Consider the following 20,472-nt stretch of genomic DNA (forward strand, 5'->3'; position numbering starts at 1 on the left):
AGGCGGAGGCAGGATGATCAGGAGTTCAAGGCCAGCCTTAGCTGTACAGTGGGGTGGGATGTAGACAGACTGAAGATCGGTGCAGGCCGTTATTGAAGTACGTTTGCCAAAGTAGGAGAATAAACGTATTTTATTTAACAGTTGTTAGGTTGCCTTAAGACTTTAAATATGTAGGTGTATGGTGAGAGGCCTCCATTTGTTCTCTTCTTGGCCCTGCTAGCATCAGCTGGGCTTGTCTCAGCCTTACTCACTGGGCCCTAAGCTCCAGAAAGCCCCAGAGCACAGTGCCCAGCACACAAGGGCCCACAATAAATATTGACTGCAAGAAACCAAGGGGGAAATCGGAGTAAAAGGCTGGCATGGTATGAACGCTCAATAAATATTAGCTATTATTGTTTGTTGAGTTAGTGAGGGTGGGTGGAGCTAGGGGCTCAGATCCGTAAACTGAGGTGGTTTGTGCATAGGGAGGGGGGAAGCTGACACATGCTCAACTCCCTGTGCCCGAGGCTGTGACCTTTCTCCAGTGGGCCACTCCCAGCCCTGCATGGCAAGTGAGTACCTGGTAGGCACTCAGTCAGGGTGCAGGCAGGGGCTGGGGACTTCTATTTGTGCTGTTTTTCTTCCCCCAGAACAGCTGTGGTAGGTTCCCTGTTGCCTGAAGGGACCCCCCCCCCCCCCAGCCCATGCAGGCTGTTTGCTCTGCTCTGCCCATCTCGGTGCTGCAGAGGGGCGGGGAACCACTTCCTCCTCTAGGGGCTGGGTTGGCTGTGGTGAGAGCCTTTGCAGGGATTCAGGTCACCTTTGGAACCTGAAGTCGTTTGACTTCTGCTGCAAGCTCCAGTTCCCTGGAATCATGCTTAGTGGGCGCAGGGTAAGCATGTGGTGGGCATGAGGAACATGGAGAGAACAGGGGTGGCCCAGGGAGAGAGCAACGCGGAGGAAAAGCCCGCAGGTGGCCTGCACCAGGGTGGCACAGGAGCATGAGGCTGAAGAAAGCAGTCAGTGGCCTGGGCTGGCGGCCAGGGTCAGTCCTCCCCTGGCAGCAGGGACAGTGTCAGTAGCTGCTTCATGACTAGCGCAGGACCTCCTGCATAGCGCGGGGCCTACAGAGTCTCCATCAAGGCCTGGCCAGATGCAGGCCTGTGGAAGCCAGAATGCCTTCATCCAATCCCTCCTCCCAACCGCGGCCCCAGGAAGCACTCATCTGCCCCGACTCCCCGGAACATTCTCGCGTTTACACAATAGGCGGCGCTGTAATCAAGAAAGGGCGCTAAGGAACCCCAAATAGGGACACAGCAGGGAGAAATCACATTTCATGAACTGGGGTCATGAAGGGGGTCACCGTACCCTCTGAATCGAGGGGTGTAGAAGTCACAGTGCAGCGGGGTGGGAAGCGGAGAGCCTCAGAGGAGGTCCAGCCTCATGGCCTCCAGCCACCCAGGGTCCACAATCAGTGCGGCGGGAAGATGTCTGCGCACTGCTGTAGGATGAGCTCCACCACCTGGTTCTGGAACACCATGGTCATGGGCATGCTGGCCTCCTCCATCTCAGGCCGCAGCAGCGTGGGCCCGAACACTATGGCCACATTTTGCACAGACATACGGTTCTGCTCGCCATGCTCGATCACCCTGCAGTGGAAACAGTGGGGCCAAGAGCTCAGAGGCTGGGGAGTCTTTCAATAGGGGCCACAGCCACGGCCAGCCCTCCCTTTTGGCCCTGGGAAGTTTGGCGTGCTCACCGGCACAGGTGCTGGATGAGCAGTCGGAGCGTGTCGTGGTTGGGAGCGGGCAGCGTGCGCACCAGGTCACGTACACAGCGGCTGCGCTGGGCTGGGTCCTGCAGCTCTGGGTGAGGGAAGGAAACAGAGGTGACAGTTTCCTTTGGCTGTGACAAAGGCGGGCCAACCTCCCCACCCGTCCTCTCCCTAAGCCACTCACTGATGGCTGCTATGAACTGGTGGAAGTGCGAGAAGGGGAAAAGGGGTTCTGGCAGCTCCCGGAAGAAGAGCTTCAATGCGCCCGTAATGACGTGGACGTCCTCCCAGCGTCCGTCATCCAGGTCCAGGCGCTCATCTGCGGTGGGGAGAGACCGGGGGTGGAGGGGGGTGGGGAGAAGCAGTCAGCATCCACTTGTGTTTTCAGCCCCCAGAGTAGGGACTGGGGAAGAACCTCACCGTGATCCACCTTATAGCGCAGTTTCTGGATGGTGGCCAGGTTCCCACTGATGCGGTACAGCCCGTCCATGTCCAGCCCTGAGGGAAGGGGAATGGCTGAGCCTGGAAGGGCTAGGGACCCTAGCAGTTTCTACTCAGGATCTGCCCATCTGCTTCTCCTTGACCCTGTAATCCCCCAGGGGTCTCCACCCTTTGCTCCTAGAAGCCGGCCATGGAGCTCTGCCTTGTCTGTGCATGCGTACATACCCCGAGCCTCGACAGTGCGGATGCATTGCTGCACGAAGCGTGGCACGGGACTCCTCTCGCGCTCACACAGTTGAGCCAGCGCACATCCAAACACCTGGTCTGGGGGAGAGATTGGTCAGCGCCGCCCAGCCCCGTGCCACCTGAGCCCGGATCCCGGCGAGTCGCAGGTACCTTTGATGTAGCCCTTTTCCCGCAAAGACTGCAGAGTGGGTCTTCTCTGTAGGAATTTACGGAGCTTGTGCCGGACCCTGCTCAAGTCGCTCTCCAGGCCTCCAGGGCTCGGGGAAGGTGAGGCTGTCACAGACCGAACTCAGACGGTAGGTGGCAGAGATAGCATTGGCCCTAGATCCTCAGTCAGGGCATCGCTCCACCCCCCCCCCCCAGGGGACTCTGGTTATCTCCCCACCTGACCCCATTTCACACCTGCATTCTGCTGCACATCCTCCTCCCGCCAGCTTCCGAGGCGCTCGCTGGACCCGAAATCAGCACTGCTGGGCTCACCTTCCACCCCCTGGAGCAGGTCTGCGGACTAGAATCAGACAGCCTCAGAGAACCAAGGCCCCGGGCCAGTTGGGGCCTCCCCCGAGCAGCTCTAGCCCGGAGACATCCCAGGAAGGTTAAAGTTCCAGAATCAACATCCACCTTCCTTGGCTGCAGAGTCCTCCAGGAGCTGCGAGGTCATTCTGCCCTCTCTCTTTCTTTCTTATCCAGGCTGTCTTCAGCAGCCTCCCAGTTCCTGACCTCCGCACAGTTTTCAGTCAACTCTCTACATCCCACTAGACTGGCTCTCACTCATAAACTTGCTGCGTTGCTGATCGCACCAATACCTCCTGCGTCTGGATTCCTGCTTCTATTAGGACAATCAAAATCTGCACCCAGCGCTAACTCATATGAAATCAAGAATCAAATACTATGAGGTCATTTCCATCTAAATAGCTGTTGATTTTGTTTGTCACAGCTGGGGACCAGACTCAGGACCATTTGCATACTGGACAAGTCCTCTGTCAGTAAGCTATATAGTCACAATGCATGATTGACACTTCCAGGGCTATGGCTCAACGTTGGGCAGAGCACTTGTCTAGCAGACACGAGGCCTTGAATTCAATCTGTTGACCCTTCATCTTCCAGTTCGAGCTGTCACCCCTGCCTGAGTCTGGTTCTCACATAGGTTCTGGGTGCATAGCTTGGGGTCCTGCATAAAAAGCCCACGTCCCTGTCAGTCAGCCCTGGAGGTCCCAGGCTCTACCTACCAGCTCCTCGATGCCTTTGGCTATGGCCTTGTGCCAGGTGCTGATGATGGCCTCCGAGTCATGTTGGATCAGGTATTCTGAGCCATCTCGGCTTCGCAGCTGAAGGGACACAAGCCAGTCAGTTACCCCTGCTCCCTGGGTCTGTCTTGGGAGTAGGCTTGGAGTGTGTGTGTGTGTTGAGAGGGAGGCAACCTGTCCCTCCCCAAGAGACTCAGAGCCTAATAGAGCAAAGGCATCAAGCCAGATCCAAGTCCTCCTCTTTGTTTAATGCTGTGGGCGACAACGTTTGTGACAGGCAGACTAAGTGGGGTCACTTTCTTTGGGAGCACATAGCCAGTAGTGACAGATCAGAGCTCTGCCGGGCTCCTTGCTGCCTGACACAGAACACAGCAGGCCTCCCCCGGGGCATTGGCAAAGTGATAGAAAATTCCTGCGGGAGTCTGGCTGCTGAAATGGCAATGAAAAAGAAAAAAAAAACTACAGGGAGTAGAAATAGATCGTGATTGGCTGACTCTAAACATAGAGTCGGCCCAGCTGCAATGCCTAGCTTTGGAAGTATGTATCAATCTAGCCCTTTGGTCCAGAGTGAGGCAGAACCTGGCTCAGATGGTGGGGGATGACTTCTAGAGTCAGAGAAAACTGTTTTTTGGTTGTTCTCCTTTTAAAATTATAACTCAGAGGCCGGAGATATGGCTCAGTCAGCTGTTAAGAACACTTCTTGCTCTTGCAAGAGAACCTGGGTTCAGTTCCCAGCGCCCATAAGGAGGCTCACAACCATCCATTTCCAACACCAGTTCCAGGGAATCCAATGCCCTTTTCTGTGGAGTACCAGGCACACATGTGGTGCACATGCATACATATATACACACATACATGGAGGCAAAACATTCACACATTTAAATAAATATAGACCCGAATAAAGCTTGGAAAATCATCAAAAATGAAGCATACAAGCTCTCTGCAGAATGTCTGCACTGTGCGTCTGACTTTCTTCATAATAAGCTATCAGAAGCAGACCCAAGGTGCCAGCTAGCTTCCATGGAGCTCTTTGGAAGGGCACATATCCCTCTGGAGCCCAGGTTCTGGCCAGCAAGCATATAGACAGACAGAACACTGTGTACATAATAAATAAATCTTTTTTCTTTTTAAAAAGAACCAAGAGTTAGGACAGTTTGGATTCCCAGGAACCTAGAGAGGACCCTCCCCCTAACAGGAAAAATCTATGGGACCAATCGCTGTCCCTTTTCTCACTTGCTGCCTGGAGAAATAGATCTAAGTTTCCCTCAGAGACCACCAGAGCATCACCTATTCACGGTTTGCTCCTAGCTCCTCCCCATCCTGGACTAACTTGTTTTGACAGATACTGGCTATTTTTTTTTTTTTTTTTTTTGGTGGTGGTGGTTTTTACCAGTTCACTGTCAAAGGGTTTTTTTTTTGTGCATGTGTGTATGTGTGTGCATGCATGTGTGTATTGTGTGCACGCATGTGTAGGCGGAAGCCACAGTTCAAACCTGGGTGTTATTCCTCAGGTGCTGTCTACTTTGTTGTTGTTTTATGACAGGGTCTCCTGCTGACTTGGAATCCAACATTTAGGTTAGATTGGGTGCCAGCAGGCCCCAGAGAATCCATGTCTGTTTTCCGTGCCATGGGATTACAAGCCTGCTCCACCAACCAGGCTCCTGAGTCTGTGTGACAAGTACTTCACTCACTAAGCCATCTCCTCTGCCCCTCACTGCCTGTGCTTTTCTGGAGTTCTGCCTCACTGCTCTTAGGGACGGTCACCCCCGCCCCACCGCACCCCAACAGTGAAGGGCATAGTACTACGGGGCCTTTGCCAGAGTACTCTTGTTCTACCTGCTGGGAAACCAGACCAACTTGTCACTAGTCTATTCATTGGGGACCCAATAAAAACTGGAGTCTGGGCTCTGGCCAGTGAAAGCAGGTCGCTGGCTCAGCCCATCACAGTGAGCGGCTAGACTCAGTTCTTAGTCTCAGACTGGTGGCTGAGAGAGGGTCCCTCCGGGGATGGCAGTTTCATCTCCCAGAGACCTGCTTCTTACCCTCAGTGGCAAGGGCTATGAACTCTATACCCAGAGTGGGGACTTTCGGACAACACAATGAACACCGAACCCAAGATGGGGGCAGCCTTGACTTTGAGTCTTGAGCACTCCAGCCCCACTTTCTGCAGGACCCCATTCCTGAGCCCTGTCTGCAGTGGGATTTAGGGGCCCCTTCCCCCAATCCCACCACTCACCTCTAACACATTCTTCTTGCTGGATTTGTCTTTGGGGGCCCAATCGAGAGAGGCCCCCTTCAGTTCGACCGTGTACTCCGGGGTGGAGAGCTTGGAAGGATGCCTCTGTGGAGAAGGAAGGAATGGAGGAGGCAAAATTACAAGGGGCATCCACCCAGATGGGCTTGCTAAAATACGTGGACCAATACACCAGGCTCCTAGAGCATCTTTGTCCTAGGACCTGCTAGCCAGCAGAAAGGAAAAGAGGAAGGAGCCCAACCCCATGTTGTGAGCAGGTATGCCAGGCCCCAGCCTCCCAGCTCTCCAGACTGGAGCTGTCTATCACCAAGGACTGTTCTGCAGGCCCCAGGAGCTGGAGTGCTTTGTACGGTGGCGAACCTGCCCGCATTGTCCCTCTTTGCCACTATCCAGCTACCTTGGTACTTGGGAACCCATCTTCTAAACCAGCTTTTCCTAAGCCAGCTCAGAAAACAAGAACAGAAGGTCTCCCTTGCTCAGTGACAGGTCTCACCAGGCCACCCGCAGCTGAGGTTTTTGAGTCCTTGAAGAAGGTCAGGACGCCGCCTTCCAGCACTGTCCAGGAGGCGCTCCAGTGTTTCTTCCTAAGGACAGAGCGAGGTGGGGGTGGGCGGGGTTGAGATCTGGAGGACTCACCCCCACAGAATTGGATTCCCACCACATAATAGCTGGCAGGCAAGGAAACTTAGGTGCCTCAGTTTCCTCACAGGACTTTGCATGGTCACCACGAGGATTAGTAAGAGCGTGGCATAAGGGGACTTAGCACTTGGGGAACTGGATCATCGCGGCCCACTCTGCCATGCTTGGGGTCTGGACAGGCCCTCACCGAAGTCTCTTCCCCTTGTCCACTGTTTTGGTACGATGGAGCACTCCGGCCTTGTCCAGGGTCTTGATCTAAGAGAATGAGGGGAAGGGGAAATGGTTATGACAGGAAAGCAGGAAGGAACAACGCTAGCATCTCCTCAGCTGGAAGTTTCCTTACAGGCTAGGCCTGAGGCTCACCGCACCCTGCTATCTTCCCACCTGCTGGGAAGGAGGGTGATGTCCCTACAGAAGTAGCCACAGGGAGATTCCCCCAGAGTGTCCATGCCCCCTCTATGCTGGGTCTTACAGGGAAGGGAGGGGTATATTCCACCAACCCCTGACCCCACCTTCTCCTCTGGAGGGCTAGCCTGGGCTGGAGTGTCACTATCCTGGCTTGATTTGCGAACACTCCGAGGGGCGGGGATGGGGACCTGGGGAGAGAGACACTGTCACCCATCATCCCCTCCACCTTCCCCAGCTCTCCCTTCCCCAGCTGTTTACCTGGGGCAGCTCCCACTGCACAGAGGAGTCCTCTAGGTTGTAGAAATATGGCTTCCCATGCTGGTCCTCCAACCTCACCCACTGTGGACACAGGAATGGTCAGGACCCTCAGCCCAGAGTCCAGGATGGTACTAGGGGCTGGAGTACCAGACTTAGGACTGAGTGGTGTGGGTTTGTCCTTTAGTCTCGAGGGGAGGTCCTAGTGGAGGAAGTCTGGGGAGTGCTGTGCCAGCAAGGTTGTCTAGGTTCGGCTGCTAGCGATGCCCTACCCGCTCTTGAGTGAACTGGTTGGTGTACAGCGTCTGCTTGTCTTCGGTAATGTGACAGGACCAACCACGGGGTACAGCCACGGGAGAAGTGGGGCCAGGATCACTGAAGGAGCCCACAGGAGAATAGTCCTCTTCGGGGTAATTACTCAGCAATTCGGGGTAGTCTGTTTCAGGAGTCGGGGGCTGCAGGGAGCAGAAGATGGAGTCAGAGGTTCTCTGTCTCCTGCCTCCCCAACTTTGTATCAGATCCATCTATTACTCTAATCCTCCGGGCCAAGAATCAAGAGAAGTCAGAGACCCTCAGAGATGGCCCTGTCTCTACTCTCTGGTCCCTGAGAAGCAAGAGGTGGGGACAGAAACGCTCAGAGGGTGGCCCCGCCCCCATTCCGTGATTTCTGATTAGCATGAAGTGGGGTCAAGGATGCTCGGAAATGCCCCCCCCCCCATTACCCCACCCCTATTCTCTGATCTCTAAGGAGCAGGAGGTGGGCTCAGAGGCCTGTCCCTCACCCTCTGAAGTCCCGGGCTTCGCGGGCTCAGGCTGGGTTGCATCTCCAGCGGTTCCTGGGGCTCCTCCTCCAGGTCCTCAGTCTCGTCCTCCCAAGCAGTCTCACCCGTCAAAGGGTTGTAGAAAAACACCCTGCGACTCTCCTCATCCCAGTACTGGCCCCACTCTGTCTCCAGGCTCTCCCCGCTGCCCACAGAAGCTCGGGAGGTGGCCGGACTGGTGGCGCCTTCAGAGGCCTCAAAGGGTGACTCCCAGGTGGTCACACCCGTGTCGGGGTTATAGTAGTAGGGGCGCCCAGTGCCCGAGTCGGTGTGCGTCTCCCACACTGGGCTGAGCCGAGGAGGAACTGCAGCGGAGCGCGGCGAAGTGGCCCGAGGTTGCCTCTCTACATTCGCATACACTGGCTCCGGGGGGTCATCCACCTGCAGGAGCAGAAGGAGATGACTTTTGGGGTAACTCCAGAGTCGCACAGGGTGGCCTTGGACGTTTGCAAACTGGGCAACCTTCAGCAAGCCCTGGTACTTCTCTGACTCAATTGCCCTGGGTGGAAAACGTGTGCTTTGCCCATGCCAGAAATTGTGGTAAAAGAAAGGAAGCGCTTTCTGAAGGAGCGCCTTGAAGCAGCGCCAGCTGCAGATGGGAAGATCAGCTTGTCAATCACAGAACACTAACTCAGCTCCGCCGAGGGGAGGCACTGCCAACAACAAATCAAGGGCCTGGGACCTGTTGTTTGTGGGTCTCATTTGGAGTCCTTTTCAGTCGGTGGCCCCACTAAAGGCTCCCACCACCCTTGATGGCTCCAGCGATGGAATCTGTACTCAGGAGAGAGAGGGGGAGAGAGAGAGAGAGAGAGAGAGAGAGAGAGAGAGAGAGAGAGAGAGAGAGAGAGAGAGAGAGAGAGAGAGAGAGAGAGAGAGAAGGGGATGGGGGACAGGGGAGAGGAGAGAGAGGGACCCAGGTGGGCTGGAGAATAAAGGGTCAAAGAAGGGAGAGGCCCCTCCCCCCCAAAGGAGTGAGCCATCTGGGGTTTCATCTGGCTAGGCACAGAGGAGAGGCTGGGGTGAGTCACACTCTTTGCCTCCTCCTGCGCAGAAGGGCAAAGTCTGAGGCCTGCAGAGGCCACCCATCACCTGCTGGGGCTTGGGCTGTGTTTCCTGCCACTCCTTGCTTGCCCCTGGCCTTGAACTTTAAGCTCTAGTTGCAGGGCCCCACCCCTCTGCTGGAACTTCTGTGGCCCCTTGCACTCAGCCCCTTTGCAGCCTGTCTATGTTCAATTCCACTCAGCTCACCCCAAGTTCTTCAGGTCTCAGCTCTTGAGAGTGTCAGGTTTCAGATCTGTCCCCAGATCTCCCCAGATCCCACCAACAATGCCAACCCTCTAGAGAGACTGACAGCCTCACTATCAAACCCAAGGCAGCAGGAATGCACCTGGCTAACAGTTTTCTAAGAATACACAGTGCTCCCAGCAAACAGTACACCTCAAAAAGCTATTATGGTGGACTGGGGGGAGGCGGAGCTCACAAAGCATGCAGGGAACCCTGGGTCTGATGCCCAGCACTGCATACAACCAGGCGTGGTAGCACATGCTTGTAATTCTAGCACTCAGAGGACAGAGGCAGAACTTCACAAGTTCAAGGCTATCCTTATCTACATGTGGCGTCTGAAGGCAGGTTGGGGTACGTGAGATCCTGTCTCAAAAAGACCCGAATAGAACAAAATGCTGACAATGGCCTATCTGGCCAGTGTAATTATAAGGCTTAGGTTTTTTTGGGGGTGGTGGTGCTGGGTAACTGAACCCCAAGCCTTAAGTGCAGAAGGCAAATAAGTGCTGGTCTGTGGGGCTCCACGCTAGTTCTTTTTCCTTTAAAAGGTTTGGGGATTCCATTTCTTTTTTTTTGAGATTCCAATTTTTGTAACAGTAGTTTTTTTTTTTGAAAACACAAAATACAAAATGGACCAACAAGATGGCTCAGTGAGCCAGCTTTCTGTCTTCCATATGTGCACTGGGACACACTCACACAGACACGGTAAATGTACTAAGATAAACTCATTACAAATGTTCCTCCTCTGTTGGCCAGGACACGCGTGTAAGGGGAAGCATGGCCTACTCAACACGGCTTCTCCCTGGGTTTTAGGAAGGAAGACAAAAAGCACTCATTTGGGACTGGAGTGATGGCTCCGTGGGTTAAGAACATTTGCTGCTCTTGCAGAGGACCTGAGATCAGTTCCCAGCCACCACATGGTGGCTCACAGCTCCTGAACTCCAATTCCAGGGGATCCGATGCCCTCTTCTGACCTCTTTGGGCACCAGGCACACACGTGATGCATGCACAAACATGAGGTTTTGTACTCACACACAGAAAACTAAGTAAATATTACCCCCCCCCCCATGTCACGCATCTTACTCCTAAGATCCCTGTGCTCTGCCGTGTCGCAGGAACTGAGCCAGACGCTGGGAATGCAGCAGAGAACAAGTGGACACAGGTCCCTGCTGGGCAGAATTGGCCTCCCGTGCACACATGGCAGGTGTAGGGTGCGGTGAGTGAAACTTCTCAGTGACGGTCACTGCTGAGAAAGACTGCAGAGGTAGGGGCCAGCGAGAGGGCACAGGAATTAAAGGTGCTTGCCGCCAAGCCTGACCACCTGAGTTTGAACCCTAGGACCCGCTCAGTGGAGCGAGAGAACTGAGTCTGCCAAGCTGTCCTCTGACTTCTACATGTGCCGTGACACACATGATTATGTGGGCACGCAATAAATAAATAAAATAGGATAAAAAAATTAAAGGCATGGTGAGACACGGGAGGTTACAGGTTCTGACAAGGTGGCTAGCCCGCAGGATGCAGGTGCTGGGCTGAGCCACTGATTCTTCTCCTTTATCCCTCCGGGCTCATGTGGTGGAGACAGGGCCTTCTGTATACTTCTTCTTTCTCCCTGACCCCAAACCTCATGTGTATTCCTGTATTCCAGCTACCCCAGGCTAGCCCACCTCACCAGAAGAAGTCCCTATCCACTTCCTCACTGTCTTCCTCCTTAAGCTGTCCCCTTGGCCTGACTGTCCTTCTCGCCCATCCTCCCCACGCAGACTTTGCTCCTTGGGGAGCCTCAGGCCACCATCTCTCAGTGGAGAGGATTAAGACACTCATCGCTTTGTTAGGGTCCAGTGGCATTCTGCCTTGGAGGTTGGGGAGTTGTACACCAACCTGACCCTCTTCCTTCCTTCCTTCCTTCCTTTCTTCCTTCCTTCCTTCCTTCCTTCCTTCCTTCCTTCCTTCCTTCTCTCCCCTTCTTTGTGTAGTGCCGTATGTGTGTGTATGAACGTGGGTGCACATTCGTGTGCATGTGTATGGTCTGAGGTAGACAGCAGCTGTCTCCCTTGATGGCTCTCCACCTTATATATTGAGGTGGGGTCTCTCACTTGAAGCCAGAGCTCACTGATTTAGCGATCCCCTGTCTCTGCCTCCCCAGCGCTGGGATGATAGGCAGACCACCATGCCCACCTGGCATTTACACGGGTGCCAAGGATCCAAACCCTGTCTCAGGCTTACACAGCGAGTGCTTTACCCACGGAGCCCTCTCGCTTTCCCCAAGGCCTGCATCTCTTGTGAGCACGACATAGGATGATGTGGCAGATGCCACTGCCCCCTCAGGTGAGACAATGCCCTGAATTATATAACGGATCTATTCAAACACTGCTTTAATGTGCAAGCCAGTCCTGTGGCGAACGTTGGAAACAAACAGCACAGAGTGTGAGAAAGGATTTGCTGGGGACGAAAGTTTGAGCCACAGAGCCCAGAAGAGTCACTGGGGTAGGACAGACACAGGATGAGAGGGAGCAGAGAGACCAGATATGCCTCCTGCCCCACACCTAGATACACTGGGACTGTGGCCTTGCTGTTCCAGGATGGGTGGCGGTGGCGGTGGCCGGAAGGGTCCATGGCTGGTGTGGAGAGGCTGAGGGGCTGCTGGGCTCTTTGGAGGAGGGATTATACTTGCCAGACCATTGGAGTTAAGGGATCTCAACTAGAGGACACACTGGCAGGTATGGGGGATGCTGAGGAGAGAGAGAGTTAGGTCCCTGCAGTGACAGGGCTGTCACAAGAAGAGATGATGCAGAGACATATGGTGGGGACAGGAAGCATTAGGAAGACGCGCTGTCCAGAGACACTAAATGATTGGGGTGGAAGACAGGGACCCCATAGAGGGAAGCAGGCAGAACCACTCCTTTTAGAAGCTGCAGCCATGAACTGTAGTAGTCACTTCTCCCTCAAACTCTGGACCTCTCCATGGGTCCCCCTCCCTCAGCGAAGAGCTAAAGGGACTTTCCTCCGCTGGTGGGGTTCAGCTGGGCTCTCATTGCTCCTGGGTCTGTGTAGGCCCTTCACTGTGCCTTTTTTGGGGGGGAGATAGTGGGGCCTGCCAAGCTGGCCCCCACTCTGGAGATCCACATGCTGCCACAGTCTAAAAATAGTATCAAGTTGTACAGTGTAGACACAGGGGCTGGGCGGGGAAGAGGAAGAGGCCTCCCCACCTCTGGTCAGAGGGCTGAGCCAAGAGAGACCTTTAACACTCACCACAGAGATCCCCCTTCACTTCTTTATGGTTATGCACTCCTTACCTTCAACCCCCACCCCAGACGCCCCCTCCCCCCGCCCCATGTCCTCATCCACAGTGGCGGAAGCCCCGTCTCTCTTGTCCCAAGCTGGGCATCTCAGATCTCTGTGCTCCCTTGGACAGGGAAGGCCTCTGAGAGGGAAAGTGCTGAGATCACCTGACATACACCACTCTGAGCTACAACCAGCTCCCAACAGTGAGGTGCAGACCTGCTACAGCTCAGAACCCAGAAGCCCTCAGCTACCCCGTCAGAGGCTGAGCCTTTCCCCGACTCCTTCCTTCTATCCTTACCTGTGCCCGCAGGGCCCGGCTCTGCCTCTTGGCCAGTTTGGCAATCATGTCCACCATCCCGGCCCCTCTGAGTTGCTGGGATACAGCCTGGGAAGTTTTTAGGGGGTGGAGCCCAGGATCACAACTCTGGGCTGGCACTGGGCAGCTGGGAAACAAGAAGTTGCCTTGAGATGGCGCGAGGCTGAGTCTGTGGCTGGTTTCCTGTCAGGGCTGCGGAAGTGCCTGAGACAAGGTTGCCTGATGGGTGGGGGGTGGCGCAGATTGGGGTGTTTTCATGTTTCCGGGACTCCACTGGCTGTCCCCCTGTGCTCGGTGCTCTGGTGACAGAGGACGTTCAAATCCCAGCTCCAGATGTAGCTCAGAGCAGCCTGTACCAAGATGCTCATACCTAAGTCACAGGTGGGATGGAAGATGGGCTCAGGCCTGGTCAGGCACAGGTGAAGGAAGGACTGAGGAGAGGGCTTCAGCCTGGGTTAGCCTAGGGTACCGCGTAGTCCTGTGGCTGTGAGGATGTGAAGGGGAAGGTTGTGGCAAGACGTTCAGATGAGGAAGGGGTTTGGACGCAAATGGTATGGGGAAGCTGGTGTCTAGACTCTGCCAGCCATGAGAACGGAAGGGGCAGTGACGATACCACTGTCTTCCCACTTGACCACCTGGCCCTGTCTCCTCCAGACATGGTCACCAAGCCACACCTGCCCTCTTCCTCCCAGGTGGCCGCACGCACTGATCTTCAGAGGTGTCTCTGCATCTGTGTGTGAATCTGTCCATCCTCCCCTGAGGACTTAGAGAAAGAACACCACCCAGCTGCCCACCCCACTTCTGATTTCTCCTCTGTCCACCGCCTTATGCAGGTGACACTCCAACCCAAGCACACACCCAGCATACTCCAGGTGAGCATCTGGGGCTGCTCCACCAAGTCCCTGGTGACCATCTTGTCTGTCCTGCCCTTCCCCATGGGGCTCTTCCTCCATGAGCCCTGTGTCCATGGGTCCCTGGCTTGTTTCCAGTTTGGGCTCTGACCCCCTGCCTGGTCTCCCACTTCAGAAATCGCACGGAGACACGACAGAATTGAAACACTTGCTGAGAACACAGAAGGCTGAGTCTGTGGTCTTCCGCCCTTTTGGCAGCCACATCACGGCTCTGTCAGAAGTCCCCAGGACACAGGGCCACCGTCCTGGGAAGCTGGTACTGCTCCGGATGCTCAGACCAGCTCTCAGGCTAAAGTGGCTTCCCTTCTCCCAGCAAGCGGAAGTGATGGCCACAACTGGTGCCCACAAGCACACCACACTGAGAGTTACACAGCAGGTGGGGCCAGAGCCACAGGCACAGACTAGCTGCCTGGCATTCCATCCGCCTCTCCCAGGCTGGCCTCACTGTCAAAACTCTCGAAGGGAGGAGGTGTGTGTGTGTGTGTGTGTGTGTGTGTGTGTGTAGGAGACTGTACAAGAGGAAAATCTTGTCCTCTCAGTTGAGAGGTAAAATAAATGTCCCAAAACATAAGACCTATAAAGGCACAAGCCTGTAATCCAGCACTCAGGAGACTGAGGCAGGGCTGTAAACTCAAAGGTAGCCTGGAATTCATCCACCGTAGCCTCTTGGCTATATAGTGAGAATTGTCTCTAAAGAGAAACACAGGAGAAAGGGGAGGGAGGGAGAAAGAGAGAGAGGGCCTAAATCAAAGACTCAGCCAGGGACGGGCAGGGACTGGCCTCCACCCACTCACTGAGCCTGCCCACTCTTTGCCACTCAGTCTGGGTGGCAGGACAACAGGAAGGAACTGCGCTTTTTGCCTCAATGTTGCCCTGCTACAACTTCCTAGGGGCCAGAGACTTGTGTTTCTCTCTGTATCCAGCCAGGCCAGGCTGAGAGCTACATGCTCACTACCGTACGGGGGCAATGGGGGATGCTCACTACTGTACGGGGGCAATGGGGGATGCTCACTACTGTACGGGTCAATGGGGGATGCTCACTACTGTACGGGGACAATGGGGGATGCTCACTACTGTACGGGGGCAATGGGGGATGCTCACTACTGTACGGGGGCAATGGGGGATGCTCACTACTGTACGGGTCAATGGGGGATGCTCACTACTGTACGGGGGCAATGGGGGATGCTCACTACTGTACGGGGGCAATGGGGGATGCTCACTACTGTACGGGGGCAATGGGGGATGCTCACTACTGTACGGGGGCAATGGGGGATGCTCACTACTGTACGGGGGCAATGGGGGATGCTCACTACTGTACGGGTCAATGGGGGATGCTCACTACTGTACGGGGGCAATGGGGGATGCTCACTACTGTACGGGTCAATGGGGGATGCTCACTACTGTACGGGGACAATGGGGGATGCTCACTACTGTACGGGGGCAATGGGGGATGCTCACTACTGTACGGGGACAATGGGGGATGCTCACTACTGTACGGGTCAATGGGGGATGCTCACTACTGTACGGGTCAATGGGGGATGCTCACTACTGTACGGGGACAATGGGGGATGCTCACTACTGTACGGGGAAAATGGGGGATGCTCACTACTGTACGGGGGCAATGGGAGAAGCTCACTACTGTGGTGGGGGGGGCAATGGTCACTGCAGCATCCCAGACAAAGCCTTTCACTGCAGCCCAGGCCAGGTGCCCTACCTCAACCGAACCCTAAACACAGTGGAGTTAGGGCTGAATTATCTCGCTTAACACAGAATAAACAGACATCCAGAGATGTGGGGGCGGGGATCTCTATAGCGCCGGGCTGTCCTCTTCCCTGCCCCCAGGGCTGGTTTCTGTGAAAACCCAGCTGGCCGCTGAGTTCCCACACCCGCAGGGCAGGGCTGGCGCTGGTGAGAAAACAGGGCGTGCTTCTGCTTTCCCGGTTCTGGGTTTCGGTTTGGGCGCCCTCAGCACTGGACTCTGCCCCAGCCTCTGTGTGACCTCAGGGAACTGCCTCCTAGCCTGCTCCTCCTGGGTGGGCTTCTCCGGGTACACACTAGAAGTACTGCTGGCGGACTGCCTGCAGAGCCCATCAAGGACCTCTGGGCTGGCCGGTAAGATTGTGACTTCCAACCTAACTGCCAAGGTAGGGAAGTGCCAACAGGGGTGGCCTTTTACCCACCCACTCCTCAGACGTTTCCCTGGCTTTAATGTAGGGCACAGGGGTCTCCTGTTCCAGTCGGCTTCCTTGACCTGGATCTCTAGAGTCTCACCAGCTATGGAGGCCTCCTCTCTCTCTCTCTCTCTCTCTCTCTCTCTCTCTCTCTCTCTCTCTCTCTCTCTCTCTCTCTCTCAGACAAAGAGACATACAGAGAGAGGTAGAGACACAGGGAGAGAGAGAGAGAGACAGGGAAAGAGAAAGTCTCACACACCTCCCCCTCCATGGTGGTTCACATCCTTGTGTCTTGTAATCTTGGCACCAAAGAGGCTGAGGCAGAATTTGATGCAAAACAAAGAAAAGGAAAAGTTTACAAAGTTTGAGCGCACACATCATCCACAGCTGTGCACATGGGCACTTTGATTAACAACCATCAATGGTAGTATTCTGATGAGAATTCTATGGAGCTGAGATCAATTTCTTTTCCTTTCTTCCTCCCTTCCTTCCTTCCTTCCTTCCTTCCTTCCTTCCTTCCTTCCTTCCTTTCTTTCTATCTTTTTTCCCTTTCTTTCTTTCTTTCTTTCTTTCTTTCTTTCTTTCTTTCTTTCTTCCTTCCTTCCTTCCTTCCTTTCTTTCTTTCTTTTAGCTGAAGCATTCTTATTCCCTGAGTCACACTGGCACCCTAAGTGACAGCACCAGGCATTAGTCACAGCTCCTGGTGCTGGCAGGGTAGACACATCTGTGACCTTGGCAGCTGTATACACAAGCCTATAGCACGAGCAACTAGGTAGGGCATACAGAGCAGAGGGCCTGACAAATGCATGCACCTGCGACCTAAGCCTCAGCAATCATTAGTGCAGTGCCCCCCCCCCCCCCACTTAGGTCAGACACTTCCCTGTGAAATGGCCAGCAGCCTCATACGTTTGGTTGCTATGTTTCTTGATCACAACAGAAAGTCATGCCGGGTGACCAACCTGTTTGCCATCTAGGTTTGGTCAAATACACCCCATGAAACGCACAAGACAATGAAATCACCTAACAATGCATTCCTCAGGATGTGTCCTCATGGGTGAATGACACATGACTGTGTGTCTCAGGACCTTTGTAACAGTTTAACTAAGTCTATGATAAAGCACTGAGGTTTAAGAGCCTCAAAATAAATGAAAATACATTTGAAAATTTTTATATTGAAAATGTTTTACTTTCTTGTGGCACCTGGGATTGAACCCAAGGATTCTTGGAGGCTAAGTAAGGGCCCTCCTGCTCAGCTACATTCTAGATTTTTTAAAATTTTTTATTTTGAGACAGAGTCTTGATAAACTGACCATGTTAGCCTCCAATTTCCAATCTTCCTGCTTCAGTCTCCCAAAGTATTGAAACTGTGAGGACCAACTTGCTGGACTTACATAAATGTGATTAAAGACATCTTTTTTCTTTTTAAATTGAGAAGCTGAGACAGAGTCTTTTTTTGGGGGGTGGGGGAACAGGGTCTTACTCTGTAGCCTTGGCTATGTAGACCTGGCTAGCCTCAAACTCACAGATATCCACCTGCCTCTGCCTCCGGACTGCTGGGATTAAAGGTGTGCACCACTCTTGCCCAAGTCTTACTAGGTTGTTCGGAGTAGTCTCAAATTCCTGGGTACAAATGATCCTTGTGCCTCAGTTTCCAGAGTGTAGCAGACACAAGCATGTGATACTGTGTCTGATTAAAAAAAAAATCTATAAGACAGGATTTTCTCCAGCACTGAAAAATAATTAAAGTTGAAAAGAAAATTTATAAAACTAAAGGTAACAGGTGGAGGCAGGAGAGATGGCTCAGCAGGGATGAGTTGTGTTGTTCTCGCTGAGGATCCAGGTTCGGTTCCCAGCACCCACACTGAGCCGCTCACACTTGCCTGTAACTCCAGTTCTGGGGGTCTGACCCCCTCTGCTGGCCTCTGCTGGCATCTGCATGCATATGGTGCAATAAACACACAGGCAAACATACACATACATTTTAAAATCTAGGAAAAAAAGTAGCAAATGCTAGTGATGTACGGGGAAAGCAGAATTCCCCTGCAGCATGGGTGGGATGTAAATAGTATGCAAATCAACGTGAGTGTTCCCCCAGAGCTAGAAATAGAACGGCATATGCTGCCGCCACCTCCCCATGGGCAGACAGTCAAAGAAACCGAAGTCAGCATGTTAAGAAGACATCTGCACTACCACGATCATTGTGGTTCTGTTCCCAAGAGCCAACATACAGAATCCACCCAGCTGTCCATCAAGGGATGAGTAAAGAAGACACAACACAGTGGAATACCAAACACAGTGGAATTCTGTGCAGCCACAGTAGAGGGAAGTTCTCTGTAAGGGCATGGATGTAACTAGAGGACACTGTGGTAAGTGAAATAAACCAGGCATGAACAATAACTTGTGTGTTCCCACTGCAGGGTGGGGACTGGAGAGTTGGCTTTGAAGAAATAGAACACAGAATAGTGGTTATCAAAGCTAGCTTGGGAAGGGTGTGTGTGAGGGGTGACAGGGAAGGAACGGCCAGGGCATCTAGGGGCTCAGTTAGATGGAGGAGTAGCTTTCTGCACTCCAGAGTCCTGAGGAGCACCCGTGCTTGACACCACATAGTTCTACAGTTAAAAATAGCTCGTAGAGGGGCTTGAACGTTCCCATCACAAAGAAATAATGAAGTCTGTGATGATCAATATGATTACACTCTGTGTGCTACAAATGTGTATGACTGCTATGTCAATTAAAAAATAAAATTATAGGGTCTGAGAGATGGCTCAGCTGTTAAGGGCGCTGGCTGCTTTCTGAGGACCTGGGTTCAACCCAGCACCCACAGGTGACTTACCATTGTCTGTAACTCCAGTTCCGGGAGATCCAATGCCCTCACACAGACAAATGTGCACATAAAATAAAATAAATACTATTTTAAAGTTGGCAGCGGTGACACACACCTTCAGTCCTAGCGCTACAGAGCAGAGGCAGGGGGAGGTCTCAGGTTTGAGGCCAGCCTCATCTACATTGTAGGTTCCAGGACAGCTGGGTAATACAGAGAAACCGTGTTTTGGGGGAAAAATATTTTAAAAAAAACTCTGCATACATATTTCCACTAAAGCATTCAAGACTATTAGCAAAAGGAAGGGCTGATCAATGCAATTACAACCTAAAGAACAAATGAGAACTCTTAAGGAGAGTTTGACCAAGTAAGGAGCTTTAAAAAGGACTTTAAAATATATCATTGTACTCACCAAAAAGATAGCGCCATCAGATTCAGATTTGTGGGTTCAAGTTCAAGCAGAAGGAATTCTCTCCAATGTCACAGCACAAGTACAAAAGGATAGGGGAAAAGATAAAGCAGTGGACCCACTCAGGAGAGCAAACTCTCAAGTAAAAGAAAACCAAGGAAGCGAAAGCCATACAATAAAGAGAGTCCTACGCTGACAGGGACGAGTCTGCTGCCCGGCAGGTTCAATAAGCGTCAAGACTGGATGGAGAACTCTCATTTGGTTAGGGATGCAAGGATGGAGGAAGAAGCCATTGATGAAATGGAAAATATGACAGAAGAAAAGGGAAGCCAACTCCACCCCCACCCCCAGAGGGGGGAGACACAAGGCTAACCAAGGCAAAACACGGCAATAAAATCCAGATCAACAAAATCCCGCAGAGAGAATCGGCTGTTAAACGAAACATGAGCAGAACAAATGCTCCTGCTACAAGACAGGCAGTTGGCCTAGGTTTCTTTTCGTTTTCGAGATGAGTTCTTGGTACGTTGTCCTGGCCAGCTTTGACCTCATGATTCTCCTGCTTTGGCTTCCCAAACGCTGGCTCAGCAGATGCGTGCCATCTCCCCCAGTTCATACGGGATTTCAGAGGAGAAAATTTTACAAATCTACTGAAGATGAATACTCTCCTAACAAGATGTCAAATAGCCAAAATTAGCTAGGGAACTAGTAAAATAAATGGAATAGATTGATTGCTGACAATGATGGGGAAAGCTGATCTGGAAGGTTTTAGGGGAAGAAATTACAGAATTCATTGAGACTATCTGTGACATCACTTTCTGCCTTCAGGAAGCATTCTGCGATGTTTCCTGCCAATCCCATCACTGGAGAGAAGAAACTTCCAAAGTGCCTTCTGTGGCACCTTGGGGACATGTTAGCCACACATCTCCTAACGGTACGGTGCTTTTGTTGGCCTATCTTGTCTCCTGGACAATAAGCTACCTGTAGCCGGGGCTCTCCTTTCATTGTGGGCCTGTTGTGCCATTTCTGACTGAAAGAGTGTGAGCTACAGGAGCTGCCTTCCCCCATCGGCCGACTGGACTGCCTTGTGCCAAACTCCCGACAGGGAAGCCCGGGGAAGCAGATGCTGGAAGAGGACCCCGAAGTTGGCAGAAATAAAGTGCAATTTCCCCGTTACCCCAACATTTAAAAGAAGGCCAAATCATTTTACAGGGGAGGGT

General features: G+C 53.0%; 1 protein-coding gene across 7 annotated transcripts in view; it reads right to left on the bottom strand.

The window, feature by feature from the left end:
- Nucleotides 1-105: 105 nt before the first annotated feature.
- Nucleotides 106-20,472, bottom strand: part of Arhgap27 (Rho GTPase activating protein 27) — a 28,758-nt gene continuing 8,391 nt past the window's right edge. For 3 of the 7 annotated variants that reach the window (XM_075990608.1, XM_075990607.1, XM_075990612.1), the window contains 15 exons: nt 8,026-8,445; nt 7,516-7,698; nt 7,247-7,327; nt 7,093-7,176; nt 6,768-6,835; nt 6,435-6,525; nt 5,924-6,028; nt 3,670-3,768; nt 2,843-2,948; nt 2,591-2,713; nt 2,420-2,518; nt 2,174-2,251; nt 1,938-2,072; nt 1,739-1,844; nt 106-1,628 (listed from right to left, as the gene is read on the bottom strand). In XM_075990608.1, the coding sequence (XP_075846723.1) occupies nt 1,451-1,628; nt 1,739-1,844; nt 1,938-2,072; nt 2,174-2,251; nt 2,420-2,518; nt 2,591-2,713; nt 2,843-2,948; nt 3,670-3,768; nt 5,924-6,028; nt 6,435-6,525; nt 6,768-6,835; nt 7,093-7,176; nt 7,247-7,327; nt 7,516-7,698; nt 8,026-8,445 (1,956 nt within the window). In that variant the 3' untranslated portion in view covers nt 106-1,450. Of the gene's footprint in view, nt 1,629-1,738; nt 1,845-1,937; nt 2,073-2,173; nt 2,252-2,419; nt 2,519-2,590; nt 2,714-2,842; nt 2,949-3,669; nt 3,769-5,923; nt 6,029-6,434; nt 6,526-6,767; nt 6,836-7,092; nt 7,177-7,246; nt 7,328-7,515; nt 7,699-8,025; nt 8,446-12,925; nt 13,272-19,258; nt 19,589-20,472 lie in introns of those variants that run through there. The other 4 variants (XM_075990613.1, XM_075990611.1, XM_075990610.1 and 1 more) reach the window with 4 other exon arrangements.

The sequence above is a fragment of the Microtus pennsylvanicus genome, chromosome 11, assembly GCF_037038515.1.
Source record: "Microtus pennsylvanicus isolate mMicPen1 chromosome 11, mMicPen1.hap1, whole genome shotgun sequence".
In the NCBI taxonomy this organism is placed as follows: Eukaryota; Metazoa; Chordata; class Mammalia; order Rodentia; family Cricetidae; genus Microtus; species Microtus pennsylvanicus.